This window comes from Pseudophryne corroboree, chromosome 6, assembly GCF_028390025.1.
Source record: "Pseudophryne corroboree isolate aPseCor3 chromosome 6, aPseCor3.hap2, whole genome shotgun sequence".
Lineage (NCBI taxonomy): Eukaryota > Metazoa > Chordata > Amphibia > Anura > Myobatrachidae > Pseudophryne > Pseudophryne corroboree.
Window position 1 is genome coordinate 828,349,557 of NC_086449.1, and position 16,755 is coordinate 828,366,311.

Here is a 16,755-nt window from a genome sequence, read left to right on the forward strand (position 1 = left end):
CCTCTGTCTGACCAATCAGCTTGCCGCTCACCTCAGGTAACAGGGCGTGTTAGGGGGCGGAGATTCCGGGAACAGGATTCAGGGGAAATCCCGCAGGTATGCAAATCTAGGGGTGGGTATAACGGCAGCTCTGCAAATCAGGGGTGTGGGCGGGGCTAGGTATGGCTATATAGGTGAGTGTTCTCAGCCTCGGCCCTCACCTTAGTTAGTGTCAGTGTCCGGGAGCTGGTAGTGTGGTGTTCCGGCGTTCCGGCTCCCTGTCACCTGACAGTCCCGCTGTCTGTGTCGGAGTGACTGAGGAATAATCAGTAAATACGAATTACACAAGCAGTCTATTATTATCATCATCCATTGTCGCTTTCTGGGCTTAGTACATACTTGTCCAGTCTCCCAAATTTCGGGTGGGTCCCCAAGACGAGTATTTAGTATTTATAGTTATTTATATAGCGCACACATATTCAACAGCGCTGTACAGAGAATATTTCTGTCATCAGTCCCAGCTAAAGCGCCCGGAGGGGAAACCCTGACAGAGAGACCATACAAACTCCACACAGACCAGCCATTGGCAGAAATTGAACCCATGACTTCAGCGCTGTGAGGCATGCTAACCACTACGCCAACATTGTTTCCGACACAAACATTGCGTTGTATCCAAATGCAGACACCTGCCATGCTGGGCATTGTAGTGCTCCAAAGTTTGCGCAGTGAGTGACGACAAAGGCAACAGAGCTAGTGATCAGGTGACCCGGTGCAGCTAGCGCCAACAGGCGTGCGCACAAATGCTCTGGGGCTTATCTGCTGCAAATACCTCATGTGCAGCCGCAATCCCATTATTCCAGCTAAGCAGGGTCGGACTGGCCCACAGGGGAAACCACCGATGGGCCCCACTGCCTGTGGGCCCTCATCATCCTCTAGGGATCAGGTTCCAGACTCTATCTTAGTGCACTTGAATTATGCATTATACTTATGTTACATTATACTTCACAAGAATATGGTTTATTATATATTTACCAAGGGGCACAGAACATGTACTCCGTAATGGTTTGCCAAACCTCTGTGGTGGCTGGCCACACCCCCCACTGTAGCCTGGCCACACCCATAAACATGGGCCCCTACAACAGCATTTCCCCAGTGGGACTTTTATGCCCCAGTCCGACACTGCAGCTAAGACGCCGCGGCCACTACTTACAGGTTCCCAGGGGTCACAGAAAGTCAGCGAGGGGCAACACTGCCAGTAAACGGGCGCCAAGATGGGGGGTGTCGGGTTGGCCTGCAAGAACTGAGACACTCCGCAGCTCCTGTGTCAGCCCCTGGTGCCCCAGCCAATCAGCTCCCAACTGTCATTTATCAAATACATGACATGATTTATCATACACAATGAGTTTTATCAGCAGTATACAAAGCTGTACTATATATATATATATATATATATATATATATATATACAGTATCGGACTGGGGCATGTAGGGCCCACCGGGGGAATGCAGTGGTAGGGGCCCATGTTTAGGGGTGTGGCCAGTCTGCAGAGGGGGTGTGGCCTGTCACCTCATTGGTTTGACAAACCATTATAGAGTGCAACGTCTGGGCCCCTTCATATATAATACAGTAAATTCAGCTGCTGCATGCATGATAATGTACCAGATTAATAACAGCAATGCACTGTAGAATATATACCGTAGTACAGTATAAGGTGACATATGTATAATGTATAATGCACTGTAGAATATATACCGTAGTACAGTATAAGGTGACATATGTATAATGTATAATGCACTGTAGAATATATACCGTAGTACAGTATAAGGTGACATATGTATAATGTATAATGCACTGTAGAATATATACCGTAGTACAGTATAAGGTGACATATGTATAATGCACTGTAGAATATATACCGTAGTACAGTATAAGGTGACATATGTATAATGTATAATTCAAGTGCACAGTCTGGATCCTGATCCTTCGAGCAAGAGGTGGGCCCACCGGTGGATTCCCTTGTACCCGTGTGGGCCAGTCCAGGCCTGTGTGTATATATATATATATATATATATATATATATATATAATGTGTGTGTGTGTGACATTACAGTGTATTCAGGTTACCCCTACCTGGCTGTGTGACTCTCTGCAGGTCTGCATATGACTGACCTTGGCCCATATTACAGTGCTCAGTCCCAGCTATACAGACGTACAGGCCTAAGTGGCAGAATCGTGCTATCCTGCATGAGTGCCTTGTCTGTGTCTACCGTCCTGGACATGGGTAAGCGAAATGCCGCAATATACGGCGCGCCGGCAGCACCAGTTCTTACTCTGCATCAGCAGCATAAATTGCAGCTGGGAAAACCGCACAGGATTTATTATTAATGATGGACTAAAAAACGTACATTGTGCCGGTACAGTAGCGCAGCTGGCATTTCCCCAACTACTACGTCCCCCCGAATAAACAACACACATATTATAGCTGTTTCTTTACTGATATGGAGAATAAACCAATAAGCACTAAAAGTATTTACTAAATGTAATATTTTGTTCCGAATGTATCTATAAAAAACTTTTGGCCCGGGGGTGCCGTGAAAAAATGCTGTTGCTCCAGGGCGCCGTGATTCAAGACTTTTTGGGAAGCACTGGCGTAGGTTATTTAGCTATAATACAGTAACCCTTACCGCCAGGGCCGTAACTAGGTGTGTGCGGAGGGGGCACCGCACATAGCGCTGCAGGTAGGGGGCGCTGTTAGCGGCACTTGTCAATTATCTGTTTTAATTACTCTCACTTGCAGCTTCCCCCCTTTTTGAAGCCCAGCATCTCCTGACCGCCGCTGTCTCCTATCCCCATCCCTTCTGTCACTAATACCTGTACAGCATTCATGAACTCAACTTGAGATTTCTTTGTTATTCAGTCACACTGTCCTTTATTACATTGCAAGATGCTGACATACCCAGGATTCTAACCCATTGCCCGTGGCATTGCAGTCAGACAATCTATTCATTGAGTTTTCTGCCCTTCACAGAAAGCTAGATGATTCTAAGTTAGAGAACTCTAACTATTAGAAGCTTATCTTGTACTTTGTGTGAAATGATGATCAGCATTGCGGCTGAGCAGATCTATGTAGTGTGCGGCTGAGCAGATCTGTGTAGTGTGTGGCTGCTAGGGATTGGATGTGTGGCTGCACACTACATAGATCTGCTCAATTACAATGGAATACAGTCATTAGGTCGACCACTATTCATCGACATGCATTAGGTCGACATGAGTTTTTTTATTTTTTTCTTCATTTTTGGAACTTTTTCATACTTTACAATCCACGTGGTCTACGATAGGGAATAGTAATCTGTGCTGAGCGCAGCGGTAGCGGTTTGAGGCACCTAGCCCGAAGCATGGCGAGCGAAGCGGTGCACTAATTGGGGTTCCCGGTCACTTTACGAAGAAAACGACAACAAAAAAAGTAAAAAACTCATATCTACCTTTTCTGCGGCAGGGTCCACAGGTTATCCACAGGATAACAATGGGATATGATGAAGCGACAGCGGATTTGCACCAATCGGTCAAAGCTTTTCCGGCCTCCCAGCATGCAACGGGCTCGTCCATATATCCCCGCCTCCTGGCCCAGGCAAATCAGTTTTTTGTTTGGTGCAGCAGGAGGCGGACCATGGTCAGAGGGCTGCTGATTCTTAGCAGCCCTAGGCTTTCTTCTTTTACTTTTATAGTCTTACTAATTTTTGAGTGATCTTTCTAAAAAGCGTCTTATACGTACCTTAGAAAGAGTCGCTCCAACAACTCTCCGCCGGGTCGCAACAACACTTACCCACAAGTATAGTACTGTTTCGGCGGACGTCTGTGTCGGATATACTAGCAGGTCCAGCAGACATTACCAGGCTGCGGCCGGAGCACAGGGAGGAGACTACCAAACAGTCGCTGACGTGGCTGCCACTTCAAGTGCGCCAGTGCTAGGCCTTAGGTATCAGAGGCTCCAGGAATAGTATGAGGCCGCGATCCCTAGGGTTGATGTCAGCAGTGGGGAGTCAGACGCTCTCCTGGTCGCCCCTCCCCCCGGTTCATGACCAGTTTCCTCCGCATCTCCCGCCATGAACTATTTCCCGCTTCCATCTCAGATGCTGGACACGAATGGGACCCAGTCGCAGCATAGGCGGCTATGTGACTGGTGCGTCCGTGTTTACTATAGGTTCATGGAGCGGCAGTGTACACTAGTAGCGTCTGGATCCACTCAGCGTTCTCTAACGTATTGATTGGTCCTGGAAGCGAAATGAGTCTCCCTGTATCACACTCTACTGAGTGCGGGTAATACAGCACTAAGTCTCTACCTTTTTGAGTATGAATAGTTAGATAAGTGCCTATTGCATATGAGTCTGTATACTATTACTGTTGTTTCTTTCGCTATGCATCTGAATACGGTAGATCTGTTTAAACATGATTCAGTAATATGTTCTCCTACATACTTGAAATGTAGTTGATTATGTGCTTATATTGCTTATTATACTAGCATATAACATGTGACTGACTGCTAGTGTGATTGATGACTTTACTATATATTCTGTCAGTTGTTTTTTCCTATTCCGATCCTCAGTGCTGGTGCATGGGTAGGGTCAGATTGTAGGTCACTTTAAAAAGCTTAAAGTGATTACAGACACAAATTGTGTAGTACACTGTGGAAGTGTTGATTATTTATCATGTCTAAGAGCGACAAAGGTGAGGAAGATCATATCATGTTTGTCTTGCAAAGCTGGGTTAACCTCTCAGGATCTGGTTCAGGATGGTTTATGTGCAAATTGTTTTAGCTTTCACCAGGGTCTCTTGAAAAATACAAGGCAGATTAAGGTGCAGGTTGATCCACCTTGGGCTATGTTTGCACAGATATTGGGCCTAATTCAGACCTGATCGTAGCCCTGCAAACTTTTGAAGGGCTACGATCAGGCATACAGACATGCGGGGGGGGGACACCCAGCACAGGGCTAGTCCGCCCCGCATGTCAGGCCCGACCCCCCCCTGCAGAAGTACAAAAGCATTGCACAGCGGCGATGCTTTTGTTCTTCAGGAGTAGCTTCTGGCCAGCGCAGCTCCTGCGCGTTGGCCAGGAGAAACTCAGAGCTGCCCGGTTTGCAGCGGCTGCGTCAGCCGGAATGAGCCCCCTAAACGGCAGCTAAACGCCGCTATTCTGCCCCTCCCACCCAGCGAACGCCTCTGCCTATGAATCAGGCAGAGGCGATCGCTAGGCTACGACAGCCGTCGGCTGTCAGCCATGCCGGCGCGAAAATGCACAGCAGCGATTGGGTCTGAATGACCCCCATTATCCAGTATAGCTGAACGGATAATTCCTACAACTCCTGTGCCAGGGATAGGTCACACGATTAACCCTTATATGCAGCTTCCCACCTGCGGTTTATCACTTCCAGCAGCAGCCTCTCAAAAGAAACAGGCTGATAAGCCAGTGGTAAGTAAATCTTCATCCTCACAGGCTACACATGTTTCAGATGAGGGTTCATTGGAGGATGAAAGCTCAATAAATTCTACTTCGGCATACGAAGAGGAGGAGGAAGGTCTCATCTCAGTGGATATAGCTTAGTTAATTAAAGCCATGAAAGCCATCCTATCCTTAGAGGTTTCAGCAGAGCCTGTGTTAAAAACCAAGGCACGTCCCAAAACAGTTAAGACTGAGTTTCCAGGGTCAGATCAGCTGACGGAAATCATGGAAGAGGCTTGGGCAATGCCCAATAAGAAGTTTAGAATTCCTAAGAAATGGAATTCCAATTATCCTCTTCAACCTGGGGATTGTTTAAAAAGGGAGGTGGCTCCTAAAGTAGATACGCATTCGATTAGTGCGAAAATTCACATTACCTGTGCCTTCAACATCATTAAATGATGTCGGGGATAGGAGAGTGGATGGTTTAAAAAAAAAACATTTTTTCCCTTTCTGGGGCAGTCATAAGGACAGCCATGGCTTCAGCTTGGATGGTAAAGGCAGTGGCTGCCTGGGCTGATGCATTGGAGGGGGGTTTTTCAATAGCATCTAGAGAGAAAAAAATCCCATATAGCTCATATAAAACAGGCTGCAATATTACTGGAAGAAGCAGCATTGGATATGGGTACTATTGCCTCCAGGGCATCAGCTTCAACTATAGCTGCTCACAGAGCAGTTTGGCTACGTACATGGAAAGCTGATTCAGACTCTAAAAAGTTTTAGAATCTTTGCCTTTTTCTGGAGATATTCTTTTTGGTAAAGAATTGACAGATATTTTGGAGTCAGAAGCAGACTGCAAGAAGGTAAAGTTTCCTTCCACATACAATTTCAAAACTACAGTTCCGGCTTTTCGGTCTCAGGGAAAAGCTAAAGGAAAAAGTGATGGCAGGCAGTCCCAATACAAGAAGTCTGGTAAGACTAAAAAGCATTGGGCTACCAGAGGACCGGTTGGTAAAACAGATACTTAGCCATTAGTCTGATGGTGCGGGCCTCCACCATGTCGACCAACAGTGGTCGACCTAATGACCCGTACCCATTGCAATGCTGATTATATTTTTACAACGTACCAGTAGCTTCATAGTGTTCATCGTTTTTATGCAGGATCAAGTAGATCAATGAGTCGGGTGTTTGATTAGAATTCAACAGGTTATAGGTTTGAATCCCGGGTATGGCGGTAGATAGAAATGTGTTATTTAATAAAGGGAACTGTAACTGAATAACAATGAGTTTACAAGTTAAGAGCAGGAATGTGGTATAAAGAGGATTTCTGTCCAAACCCATTTTCCTGCAGTGGCCTATAAATGTGTCTTTAGAATGTAGGCTCTCACGAGCAGGGCCCTCAACCCTCATGTGCTTATGCTTCTCTTACTTAAACCATCCCCGACGGCACCTAATCCCGTGGTTTCTGCCACTGTGATACTTACAGTACGTCAGTGTTACTTACCCTGTACTTGGCCTATATTGCCTTCAACTGTAAGTCACTACTGTCTTTTGATTTGTCATTTATGTACTCTGTAATTGGGCGCTGTGGATCCCTTCTGGCGCGATATAAATAAAGGATAATAATAATAAACATTTTTGGAAAAGAGGAGACGCAGAATTCTGCAAGCCACGCTCACGTGTGTTGGGCTGATTTGGCGACTGTGTGAAGTGACTGGATCACCGCACAAATGTCATCATATACCATATGCAAGACACGGTAAACGCTGAGCGCTCGGTAAACGGTGGGAGAGCTCCCACACTCTTACCAATGACTTCAGGGACCGCCAGATACACGATATTCACGCGCTGCGCAAGAAACAGACAACACATCCTTTTTTTTTTTTTAAATAAATTTTATTTCTTAGCCATTTTTACAACATCATTCCTTAGGTAAAAATGCAATCTTACATAAATATACATTTGTCCCAAAGATCAACCTTTAAATATCTTTTATTTCAGAGCCCATTCTGACGGAGACTGGATGCCACGTGCAAGGAGGGTGGGAGGGGGGGGGAGCGGGTGTTACATTTACCACCCAGGAGCTAAATGTCCCCAAATGTCCTTGGCTACGTTTAGGGGCCCGTCAGGATGGCTGGAATAATGGAAGCAAATAGGGAGTGTCTTGGGGCAACTCTCCAGACCGAGGGGCTACTGTACCACCCGCCATCCATCCAACCGTAGAAAGAATTACAGATAGTTTTCAAGTAATTAACCAACCACAATATTTCACCCCGTTAGAACAAGGTTGATGTGACGGATGGATTACTACTAATTTGCATAAAACTTTTTTTTATCTTTTTGCTGAATTATTTCAATGGCAGCAGTTGTTACATGGCAGTGTCTGCTCTAGGTGTCTGTACAGAGGTATACCGGCTCTCCGCTCTGCCTCGGTTACTGCTACTAATACAGGAAAAGTTGGTGGCTGCATTGTGAAAATCAATCAATGTAACAGAATCGAGAAATGTATAATGTTGTATTAATATTAAGAAATTTGTACGTCAAAGTCCCCGGGTTTTAATACTAACCAACTGTCCAGGGGATGTTCCACTGTTTGGGGCTGCAGGACGTGGTTCTTAGTGTTTGTGCAGTATAAAGTAACTAAAATGTATTTATTGCCCTATGTCTGTATAGGGTGTAATAAATGTATTATGGTCACGGCCAGCGGTCAGGTCATGTTGGGGGTGTAGTGTCCTATGTCTGTATAGGGTGTAATAGATGTATTATGGTCACGGCCAGTGGTCAGGTCATGTTGGGGGTGTAGTGTTCTATGTCTCTATAGGGTGTAATAGATGTATTATAGTCATGGCCAGTGGTCAGGTCATGTTAGGGATGTAGTGTCCTATGTCTGTATAGGGTGTAATAGATGTATTATGGTCATGGCCAGTGGTCAGGACATGGTGGGGGTGTAGTGTCCTATGTCTGTATAGGGTGTAATAGATGTATTATGGTCATGCCAGTGGTCAGGTCATGTTGGGGGTGTAGTGTCCTATGTCTGTATAGGGTGTAATAGATGTATTATGGTCATGTCCAGCGGTCAGGTCATGTTGGGGTGTAGTGTTCTATGTCTGTATAGGGTGTAATAGATGTATTATGGTCACGGCCAGTGGTCAGGTCATGTTAGGGATGTAGTGTCCTATGTCTGTATAGGGTGTAATAGATGTATTATGGTCATGGCCAGAGGTCAGGTCATCTTGGGGTGTAGTGTTCTATGTCTGTATAGGGTGTAATAGATGTATTATAGTCATGGCCAGTGGTCAGGACATGTTGGGGGTGTAGTGTCCTATGTCTGTATAGGGTGTAATAGATGTATTATGGTCATGCCAGTGGTCAGGTCATGTTGGGGGTGTAGTGTTCTATGTCTCTATAGGGTGTAATAGATGTATTATAGTCATGGCCAGTGGTCAGGTCATGTTAGGGATGTAGTGTCCTATGTCTGTATAGGGTGTAATAGATGTATTATGGTCATGGCCAGAGGTCAGGTCATCTTGGGGTGTAGTGTCCTATGTCTGTATAGGGTGTAATAGATGTATTATAGTCATGGCCAGTGGTCAGGACATGTTGGGGGTGTAGTGTCCTATGTCTGTATAGGGTGTAATAGATGTATTATAGTCATGGCCAGTGGTCAGGACATGTTGGGGGTGTAGTGTCCTATGTCTGTATAGGGTGTAATAGATGTATTATGGTCATGCCAGTGGTCAGGTCATGTTAGGGGTGTAGTGTTCTATGTCTGTATAGGGTGTAATAGATGTATTATGGTCACGGCCAGTGGTCAGGTCATGTTGGGGTGTAGTGTTCTATGTCTGTATAGGGTGTAATAGATGTATTATAGTCATGGCCAGTGGTCAGGACATGTTGGGGGTGTAGTGTCCTATGTCTGTATAGGGTGTAATAGATGTATTATGGTCATGCCAGTGGTCAGGTCATGTTGGGGGTGTAGTGTTCTATGTCTGTATAGGGTGTAATAGATGTATTATGGTCACGGCCAGTGGTCAGGTCATGTTGGGGTGTAGTGTTCTATGTCTGTATAGGGTGTAATAGATGTATTATAGTCATGGCCAGTGGTCAGGACATGTTGGGGGTGTAGTGTCCTATGTCTGTATAGGGTGTAATAGATGTATTATGGTCATGCCAGTGGTCAGGTCATGTTGGGGGTGTAGTGTCCTATGTCTGTATAGGGTGTAATAGATGTATTATGGTCATGCCAGTGGTCAGGTCATGTTGGGGGTGTAGTGTTCTATGTCTGTATAGGGTGTAATAGATGTATTATGGTCACGGCCAGTGGTCAGGTCATGTTGGGGTGTAGTGTTCTATGTCTGTATAGGGTGTAATAGATGTATTATAGTCATGGCCAGTGGTCAGGACATGTTGGGGGTGTAGTGTCCTATGTCTGTATAGGGTGTAATAGATGTATTATGGTCATGCCAGTGGTCAGGTCATGTTGGGGGTGTAGTGTCCTATGTCTGTATAGGGTGTAATAGATGTATTATGGTCATGGCCAGAGGTCAGGTCATCTTGGGGTGTAGTGTCCTATGTCTGTATAGGGTGTAATAGATGTATTATAGTCATGGCCAGTGGTCAGGACATGTTGGGGGTGTAGTGTCCTATGTCTGTATAGGGTGTAATAGATGTATTATGGTCATGCCAGTGGTCAGGTCATGTTGGGGGTGTAGTGTTCTATGTCTCTATAGGGTGTAATAGATGTATTATAGTCATGGCCAGTGGTCAGGTCATGTTAGGGATGTAGTGTCCTATGTCTGTATAGGGTGTAATAGATGTATTATGGTCATGTTGGGGGTGTAGTGTCCTATGTCTGTATAGGGTGTAACAGATGTATTATGGTCATGCCAGTGGTCAGGTCATGTTGGGGGTGTAGTGTACTATGGCCCTCATTCCGAGTTGTTCGCTTGCAAGGCGAATTTAGCAGAGTTACACACGCTAAGCCGCCGCCTACTGGGAGTGAATCTTAGCTTCTTAAAATTGCGAACGATGTATTCGCAATATTGCGATTACAAACTACTTAGCAGTTTCTGAGTAGCTTCAACCTTACTCGGCATCTGCGATCAGTTCAGTGCTTGTCGTTCCTGGTTTGACGTCACAAACACACCCAGCGTTCGCCCAGACACTCCCCCGTTTCTCCAGCCACTCCCGCGTTTTTTCCGGAAACGGTAGCGTTTTTATCCACACGCCCATAAAACGCCGTGTTTCCGCCCAGTAACACCCATTTCCTGTCAATCACACTACGATCGCCGGAGCGAAGAAAAAGCCGTGAGTAAAAATACTATCTTCATAGCAAAATTACTTGGCGCAGTCGCAGTGCGAACATTGCGCATGCGTACTAAGCAGAAAAACGCTGCGATGCGAAGAAAAATACAGAGCGAACGACTCGGAATGAGGGCCTATGTCTGTATAGGGTGTAATAGATGTATTATGGTCATGGCAAGTGGTCAGGACATGTTGGGGTGTAGTGTTCTATGTCTGTATAGGGTGTAATAGATGTATTATGGTCATGGCCAGTGGTCAGGTCATGATGGGGTGTAGTGTCCTATGACTGTATAGGGTGTAATAGATGTATTATGGTCACGGCCAGTGGTCAGATCATGTTGGGGGTGTAGTGTCCTATGTCTGTATAGGGTGTAATAGATGTATTATGGTCATGGTCAGTGGTCGGGTCATGTTGGGGTATAGTGTCCTATGTCTGTATAGGGTGTAATAGATGTATTATGGTCATGGTCAGTGGTCAGGTCATGTTGGGGTGTAGTGTCCTATGTCTGTATAGGGTGTAATAGATGTATTATGGATCATGGTCAGTGGTCGGGTCATGTTGGGGTGTAGTGTCCTATGTCTGTATAGAGTGTAATAGGTGTATTATGGTCATGGTCAGTGGTCGGGTCATGTTGGGGTATAGTGTCCTATGTCTGTATAGGGTGTAATAGATGTATTATGGTCATGGTCAGTGGTCAGGTCATGTTGGGGTGTAGTGTCCTGTGTCTGTATAGGGTGTAATAGATGTATTATGATCATGGTCAGTGGTCAGGTCATGTTGGGGGTGTAGTGTCCTATGTCTGTATAGGGTGTAATAGATGTATTATGGTCATGGTCAGTGGTCAGGTCATGTTGGGGTGTAGTGTCCTATGTCTGTATAGGGTGTAATAGATGTATTATGGTCATGGTCAGTGGTCGGGTCATGTTGGGGTGTAGTGTCCTATGTCTGTATAGGGTGTAATAGATGTATTATGGTCATGGTCAGTGGTCGGGTCATGTTGGGGTATAGTGTCCTATGTCTGTATAGGGTGTAATAGATGTATTATGGCCAGTGGTCAGGTCATGTTGGGGGTGTAGTGTTCTATGTCTGTATAGAGTGTAATAGATGTATTATGGTCATGGTCAGTGGTCAGGTCATGTTGGGGTGTAGTGTCCTATGTCTGTATAGGGTGTAATAGATGTATTATGGTCATGGTCAGTGGTCGGGTCATGTTGGGGTGTAGTGTCCTATGTCTGTATAGGGTGTAATAGATGTATTATGGTCATGGTCAATGGTCAGATCATGTAGGGGGTGTAGTGTCCTATGTCTGTATAGGGTGTAATAGATGTATTATGGTCACGGCCAGTGGTCAGGTCATGTTGGGGTGTAGTGTCCTATGTCTGTACAGGGTGTAATATACTTGTTTTATGGGCATGCTGGGGGTTGTAGTGCAGGAGTAGTAATGATAGCAGAAGCTGAGTTGGCGTTTTCCCTATAATTGCAGTAGTAGGGGGTATGAAGTATCCGGAGAGCTTGGAAAGCCAGTGAATGAATGTAATGTGAAATGACAGAAAGCGCTGCACTAATACAGAAAGTCACAAGCCAGCAATGCAATGCACTGCAACACATCGCACAAACTCACCCTTTGGAACAGAAATAAATATACAACTCAAACACTATAAAAACCGGCGTGTACAAAGCCTGGCGCATGGTGGGTACAGAGTGGTAGGTACTGGCGGGCACAGTATGTCTTAATGGCAGCTATACTGGACTTCACAGAGTACATTCGGCACAGCTGCAACTTTATAAAGATAGAAAAACAAATTTGACTGAAATATTAAAAGTGGATCCAAATATTCCTGCGAGAAATGGTTGATGTGGAAAGCGGCGCACACACAAAGCAGGAGACAGACACACACGAACTTGGAAGAAATCACCCTGAGCAACGTCTTATCACCCAGGCGGCCTGTACAGTATATTCATCACATAGTAATACAGCATTTTATTCCACATGTGATTATAATAGATGTATTTGCATATTGTGTGATAAAGATGAGGGGCGGAGGGGGGGAGGCGCCGTGACGTCTCTGCTTTCTCTCCGATGCATGAAGGAAAACTCAAGAAAGCGAGGAAGTTACAAAGTTTATGTCTGCTACTGGGGAAGTCTGCTGCCGGGAAGGAATGCTGCACCACACGCCCCATATACGTGTCTGCACTTCAGAGAGCAATTCACTGGGTATTAGTGACATCACTGAGGCACTATGAGCCTCGTGCCTCCGTGACATTGCCCAATTCCTGGTGCATTGCTAAGCTGCATTCTAATGACAACATATCCCAAAAATACAGCATATACATCATTATTACCGGCCTCTCCCGTAGTGTGTATGTGACAGCACTAATATATACAGAACTGCTGAGGTAATAATGATCGGCCACTGTGATATTTCACACAACATATTACAATATATCCTGATATTATGCACAACTGTGCAGGAAACGCCATCATTTATCAGCATTTGGTTATAATGACTCCTCTGTAAAACACAGTATGTTATGGGGGGGGGGGTAATGAGTACCTAATTAGCATATTACAATGTTGTGGTAGCCCCTCCACTCATTGTTCAGACGTAATAGCTGTAAGGGGACCGGGAGGGGCGTCCAGATGGTAGGGTGTGTGTGTGTGTGTGTGTGGGGTGAGAGGGTGGGGGTGGGGATGGGGAGCGTTATTGTCTTATGTTCCAGACTGGATGACATACGTAGGGATATGGAGGAATAAATAACTGTGTGTTCCCGATGGTTGTAAAATATTATAACCCTCATAGACTGTAAAATCTGCCCTTATTCTCCCATATACTGCCGCTTCTGTCATGGGGGCTTAACCAGCCATCCAGGTGTGCCTCAGCTGCCCACACACTGCATTCAAACACTGCAATAAAGCTATATATATATATATATATGTATATATATACACATACATACATAAAGCCGTATCTACCTTTAGGCCTAAAATACAGGACATAAGAACTGGGAACAAGTGGCTGTATGGAGTTACGGCGGAGTGCCCCTAATAGTGTCACCCTGTATGGCGTACCCCTAATAGTGTCTGCCCTGTATTGCGTACCCCTAATAGTGTCATCCCTGGATGGCGTGCCTCTAATAGTGTCACCCCTGTATGGCGTGCCCCTAATAGTGTCTGCCCTGTATGGCGTGCTCCTAATAGTGTCTGCCCTGTATGACGTGTCCCTAATAGTGTCTGCCCTGTATGGCGTGCCCCTAATAGTGTCACCCCTGTATGGTGTGCCCCTAATAGTGTCTGCCCTGTATGGCGTGCTCCTAATAGTGTCTGCCCTGTATGGCGTGTCCCTAATAGTGTCTGCCCTGTGTGGCGTGCCCCTAATAGTGTCACCCCTGTATGGCGTGCCCCTAATAGTGTCTGTCCTGTATGGCGTGCCCCTAATAGTGTCACCCCTGTATGACGTGCTCCTAATAGCGTCACCCCTGTATGGCGTGCCCCTAATAGTGTCTGCCGTGTATGGCGTGCCCCTAATTGTGTCACCTCTGTATGGCGTGCTCCTAATAGTGTCAGCCCTGTATGGCGTGCTCCTAATAGTGTCCCCCCTGTATGGCGTGCCCCTAATAGTGTCACCCCTGTATGGTGTGCCCCTAATAGTGTCTCCCCTGTATGGCGTGCTCCTAATAGTGTCTGCCGTGTATGGCGTGCCCCTAATTGTGTCACCTCTGTATGGCGTGCTCCTAATAGTGTCAGCCCTGTATGGCGTGCTCCCAATAGTGTCACCCCTGTATGGCGTGCCCCTAATAGTGTCACCCCTGTATGGCGTGCTCCTAATAGTGTCTGCCCTGTATGGTGTGCCCCTAATAGTGTCACCCCTGTATGGTGTGCCCCTAATAGTGTCTCCCCTGTATGGCGTGCTCCTAATAGTGTCTGCTCTGTATGGCGTGCCCCTAATAGTGTCTCCCCTGTATGGCGTGCTCCTAATAGTGTCTGCTCTGTATGGCGTGCTCCTAATAGTGTCTCCCCTGTATGGCGTGCCCCCAATAGTGTCTCCCCTGTATGGCGTGCTCCTAATAGTGTCTGCTCTGTATGGCGTGCTCCTAATAGTGTCTCCCCTGTATGGCGTGCCCCCAATAGTGTCTCCCCTGTATGGCGTGCTCCTAATAGTGTCTGCTCTGTATGGCGTGCTCCTAATAGTGTCTCCCCTGTATGGCGTGCCCCCAATAGTGTCACCCCTGTATGGTGTGCCCCTAATAGTGTCTCCCCTGTATGGCGTGCTCCTAATAGTGTCTGCCCTGTATGGCGTGCCCCCAATAGTGTCTCCCCTGTATGGCGTGCTCCTAATAGTGTCTGCCCTGTATGGCGTGCCCCCAATAGTGTCAGCCCTGTATGGAGTGCCCCCACCAGGCCTTAGAGCTACCACAGTACTTAGAGATGAGATAGGAATGGAGCGGGGAGGCTTATAAATAATCAATATCTGCCCTGTGTTTCCCACTAGTGATGTTCGGGATACTGGTACGTAAAATTTGCTCTACCGTTTTCCCAATTGTAGCAGCTATTCCAGCAGTAGTGTCTATGATGCTTACACATACCACATCTCAGGCCTACTTCAATAAACAAAATGTGATCAAGGATCAGTAACAGGCAAGATAAAAAGAAATATACAGTTACGCTGAGGGATATCAAGTTGAATCTTATTAATAAAACTTTAAGGGCCTTTACCTATTGAATGCAGTACCTCGTGACCGCATACAGGTGGCGCTGTCTGCTGTACACCTCTAGGATGTGCATGGGTGCCATGTAAAAAAAAAAACCACTTGTCAGCCCAATAGATGTTCAGCACTAACAGGGACATTATGATAGACTGGCCTGCTTTTGCCATTGAATTCCAGACAAATACCAAGCCAAGAGAACATTTACAGAGGATGTTAGTCCACAATAAATGTTTACTTAAAGCATTTTACACTCCAGCCAAAACGTGGCGTCGCTAAAACCAATTCTGCAGCCTAGAAGTTCCTGCTGCATCATCCACTGGGGACAGCCAATCACAGGACTTTAAGGAACTACAGCTGAACGTGGTAACTGCACCGTGAAGACGGCAGTCGGGTGGGGGTGGGAGTGGGGGCGGCTGACCTCGACCTCAGAGGGTCTGCGGCAGAGACAGTGCTGGATGATGCAGCAGGAGCGATGTACAGTGCATGTAAATGGCATTATATGAAAAGACAATGCGTGTTGGTTGTGTGGGTGTCATTGCTTTAACAGATGTACCCCAGGGTGAAATTCCCATTTAGGAACGACGAAGACGACAGTCAGTGTAAGGAAGAAAACAGTGGTTATCAGCAATACCAGCGAGGCCTCTCGCTCTAGGACACATCCTCATGTTTGTGTTTCTTGATTTGAAGAATCTTTTTCCGGGGTGCCAGAAGACCCTCCAAAAGATTCCAGCCAGAACTCTGATCCCGAAACGCAGAGAGTCAGCTCCGGATGCCCCCCCCCCCCCCCCCACCCCAACTAAAATGAATGAGAAACGCTGTTCTGGTCACTCCAGGTTGCGAGAACAGTGAGGCACTTCTGAAACAAACTCATTAGGAACACCAAAAAAAAAAAAGAGAAAAAGTAACCGAAACAAGGAGCACAAAATCTCCTCCAAAACATCCGCCCTCTGCCAACTGGCGTAACCGCGGCTCTCGTCCATCTGAGGTCTGCCGGCTACGGGCTGCTCACGTATATTCCACAGTCCTCCTGCTCTCCGTCGCTGTTCAGGCAGCCCGGTGAGTGTCCCGGCTCCTCCGACCCACCCCCTGCGCAGTCCAGCCCCTGGTCCCTGCGTTTGGAGAAAGGTGAGAGCTTCCCGTTGGGGCTGGGATTGCCATTCAAGAAGCGGTCAGCTGCAGATTCCATCTCCTCTATCGTCATGTCGCAGGCGTCCGCCAGCTCATGCGTCGCAACCTGCAGGAAGCGGGGGTCCTGAGCGAACTGCGCCAAACCTTCTGAGATCAGTACCTTCAGGGGATGGGGTGGGCAGAAACAGCGCGGCATATGCGG

At 46.5% G+C, this 16,755-nt stretch overlaps 1 protein-coding gene across 8 annotated transcripts in view; it reads right to left on the bottom strand.

Annotated features, from left to right (window-relative positions):
• Positions 1-16,213: 16,213 nt before the first annotated feature.
• CACNA1C (calcium voltage-gated channel subunit alpha1 C) overlaps positions 16,214-16,755 on the bottom strand; it is a 510,817-nt gene continuing 510,275 nt past the window's right edge. For all 8 annotated transcript variants that reach the window (XM_063929336.1, XM_063929333.1, XM_063929332.1 and 5 more), the window contains one exon: positions 16,214-16,713. In XM_063929336.1, coding sequence (XP_063785406.1) covers positions 16,420-16,713 — 294 coding nt within the window. In that variant the 3' untranslated portion in view covers positions 16,214-16,419. The remainder of the gene's footprint in view (positions 16,714-16,755) is intronic.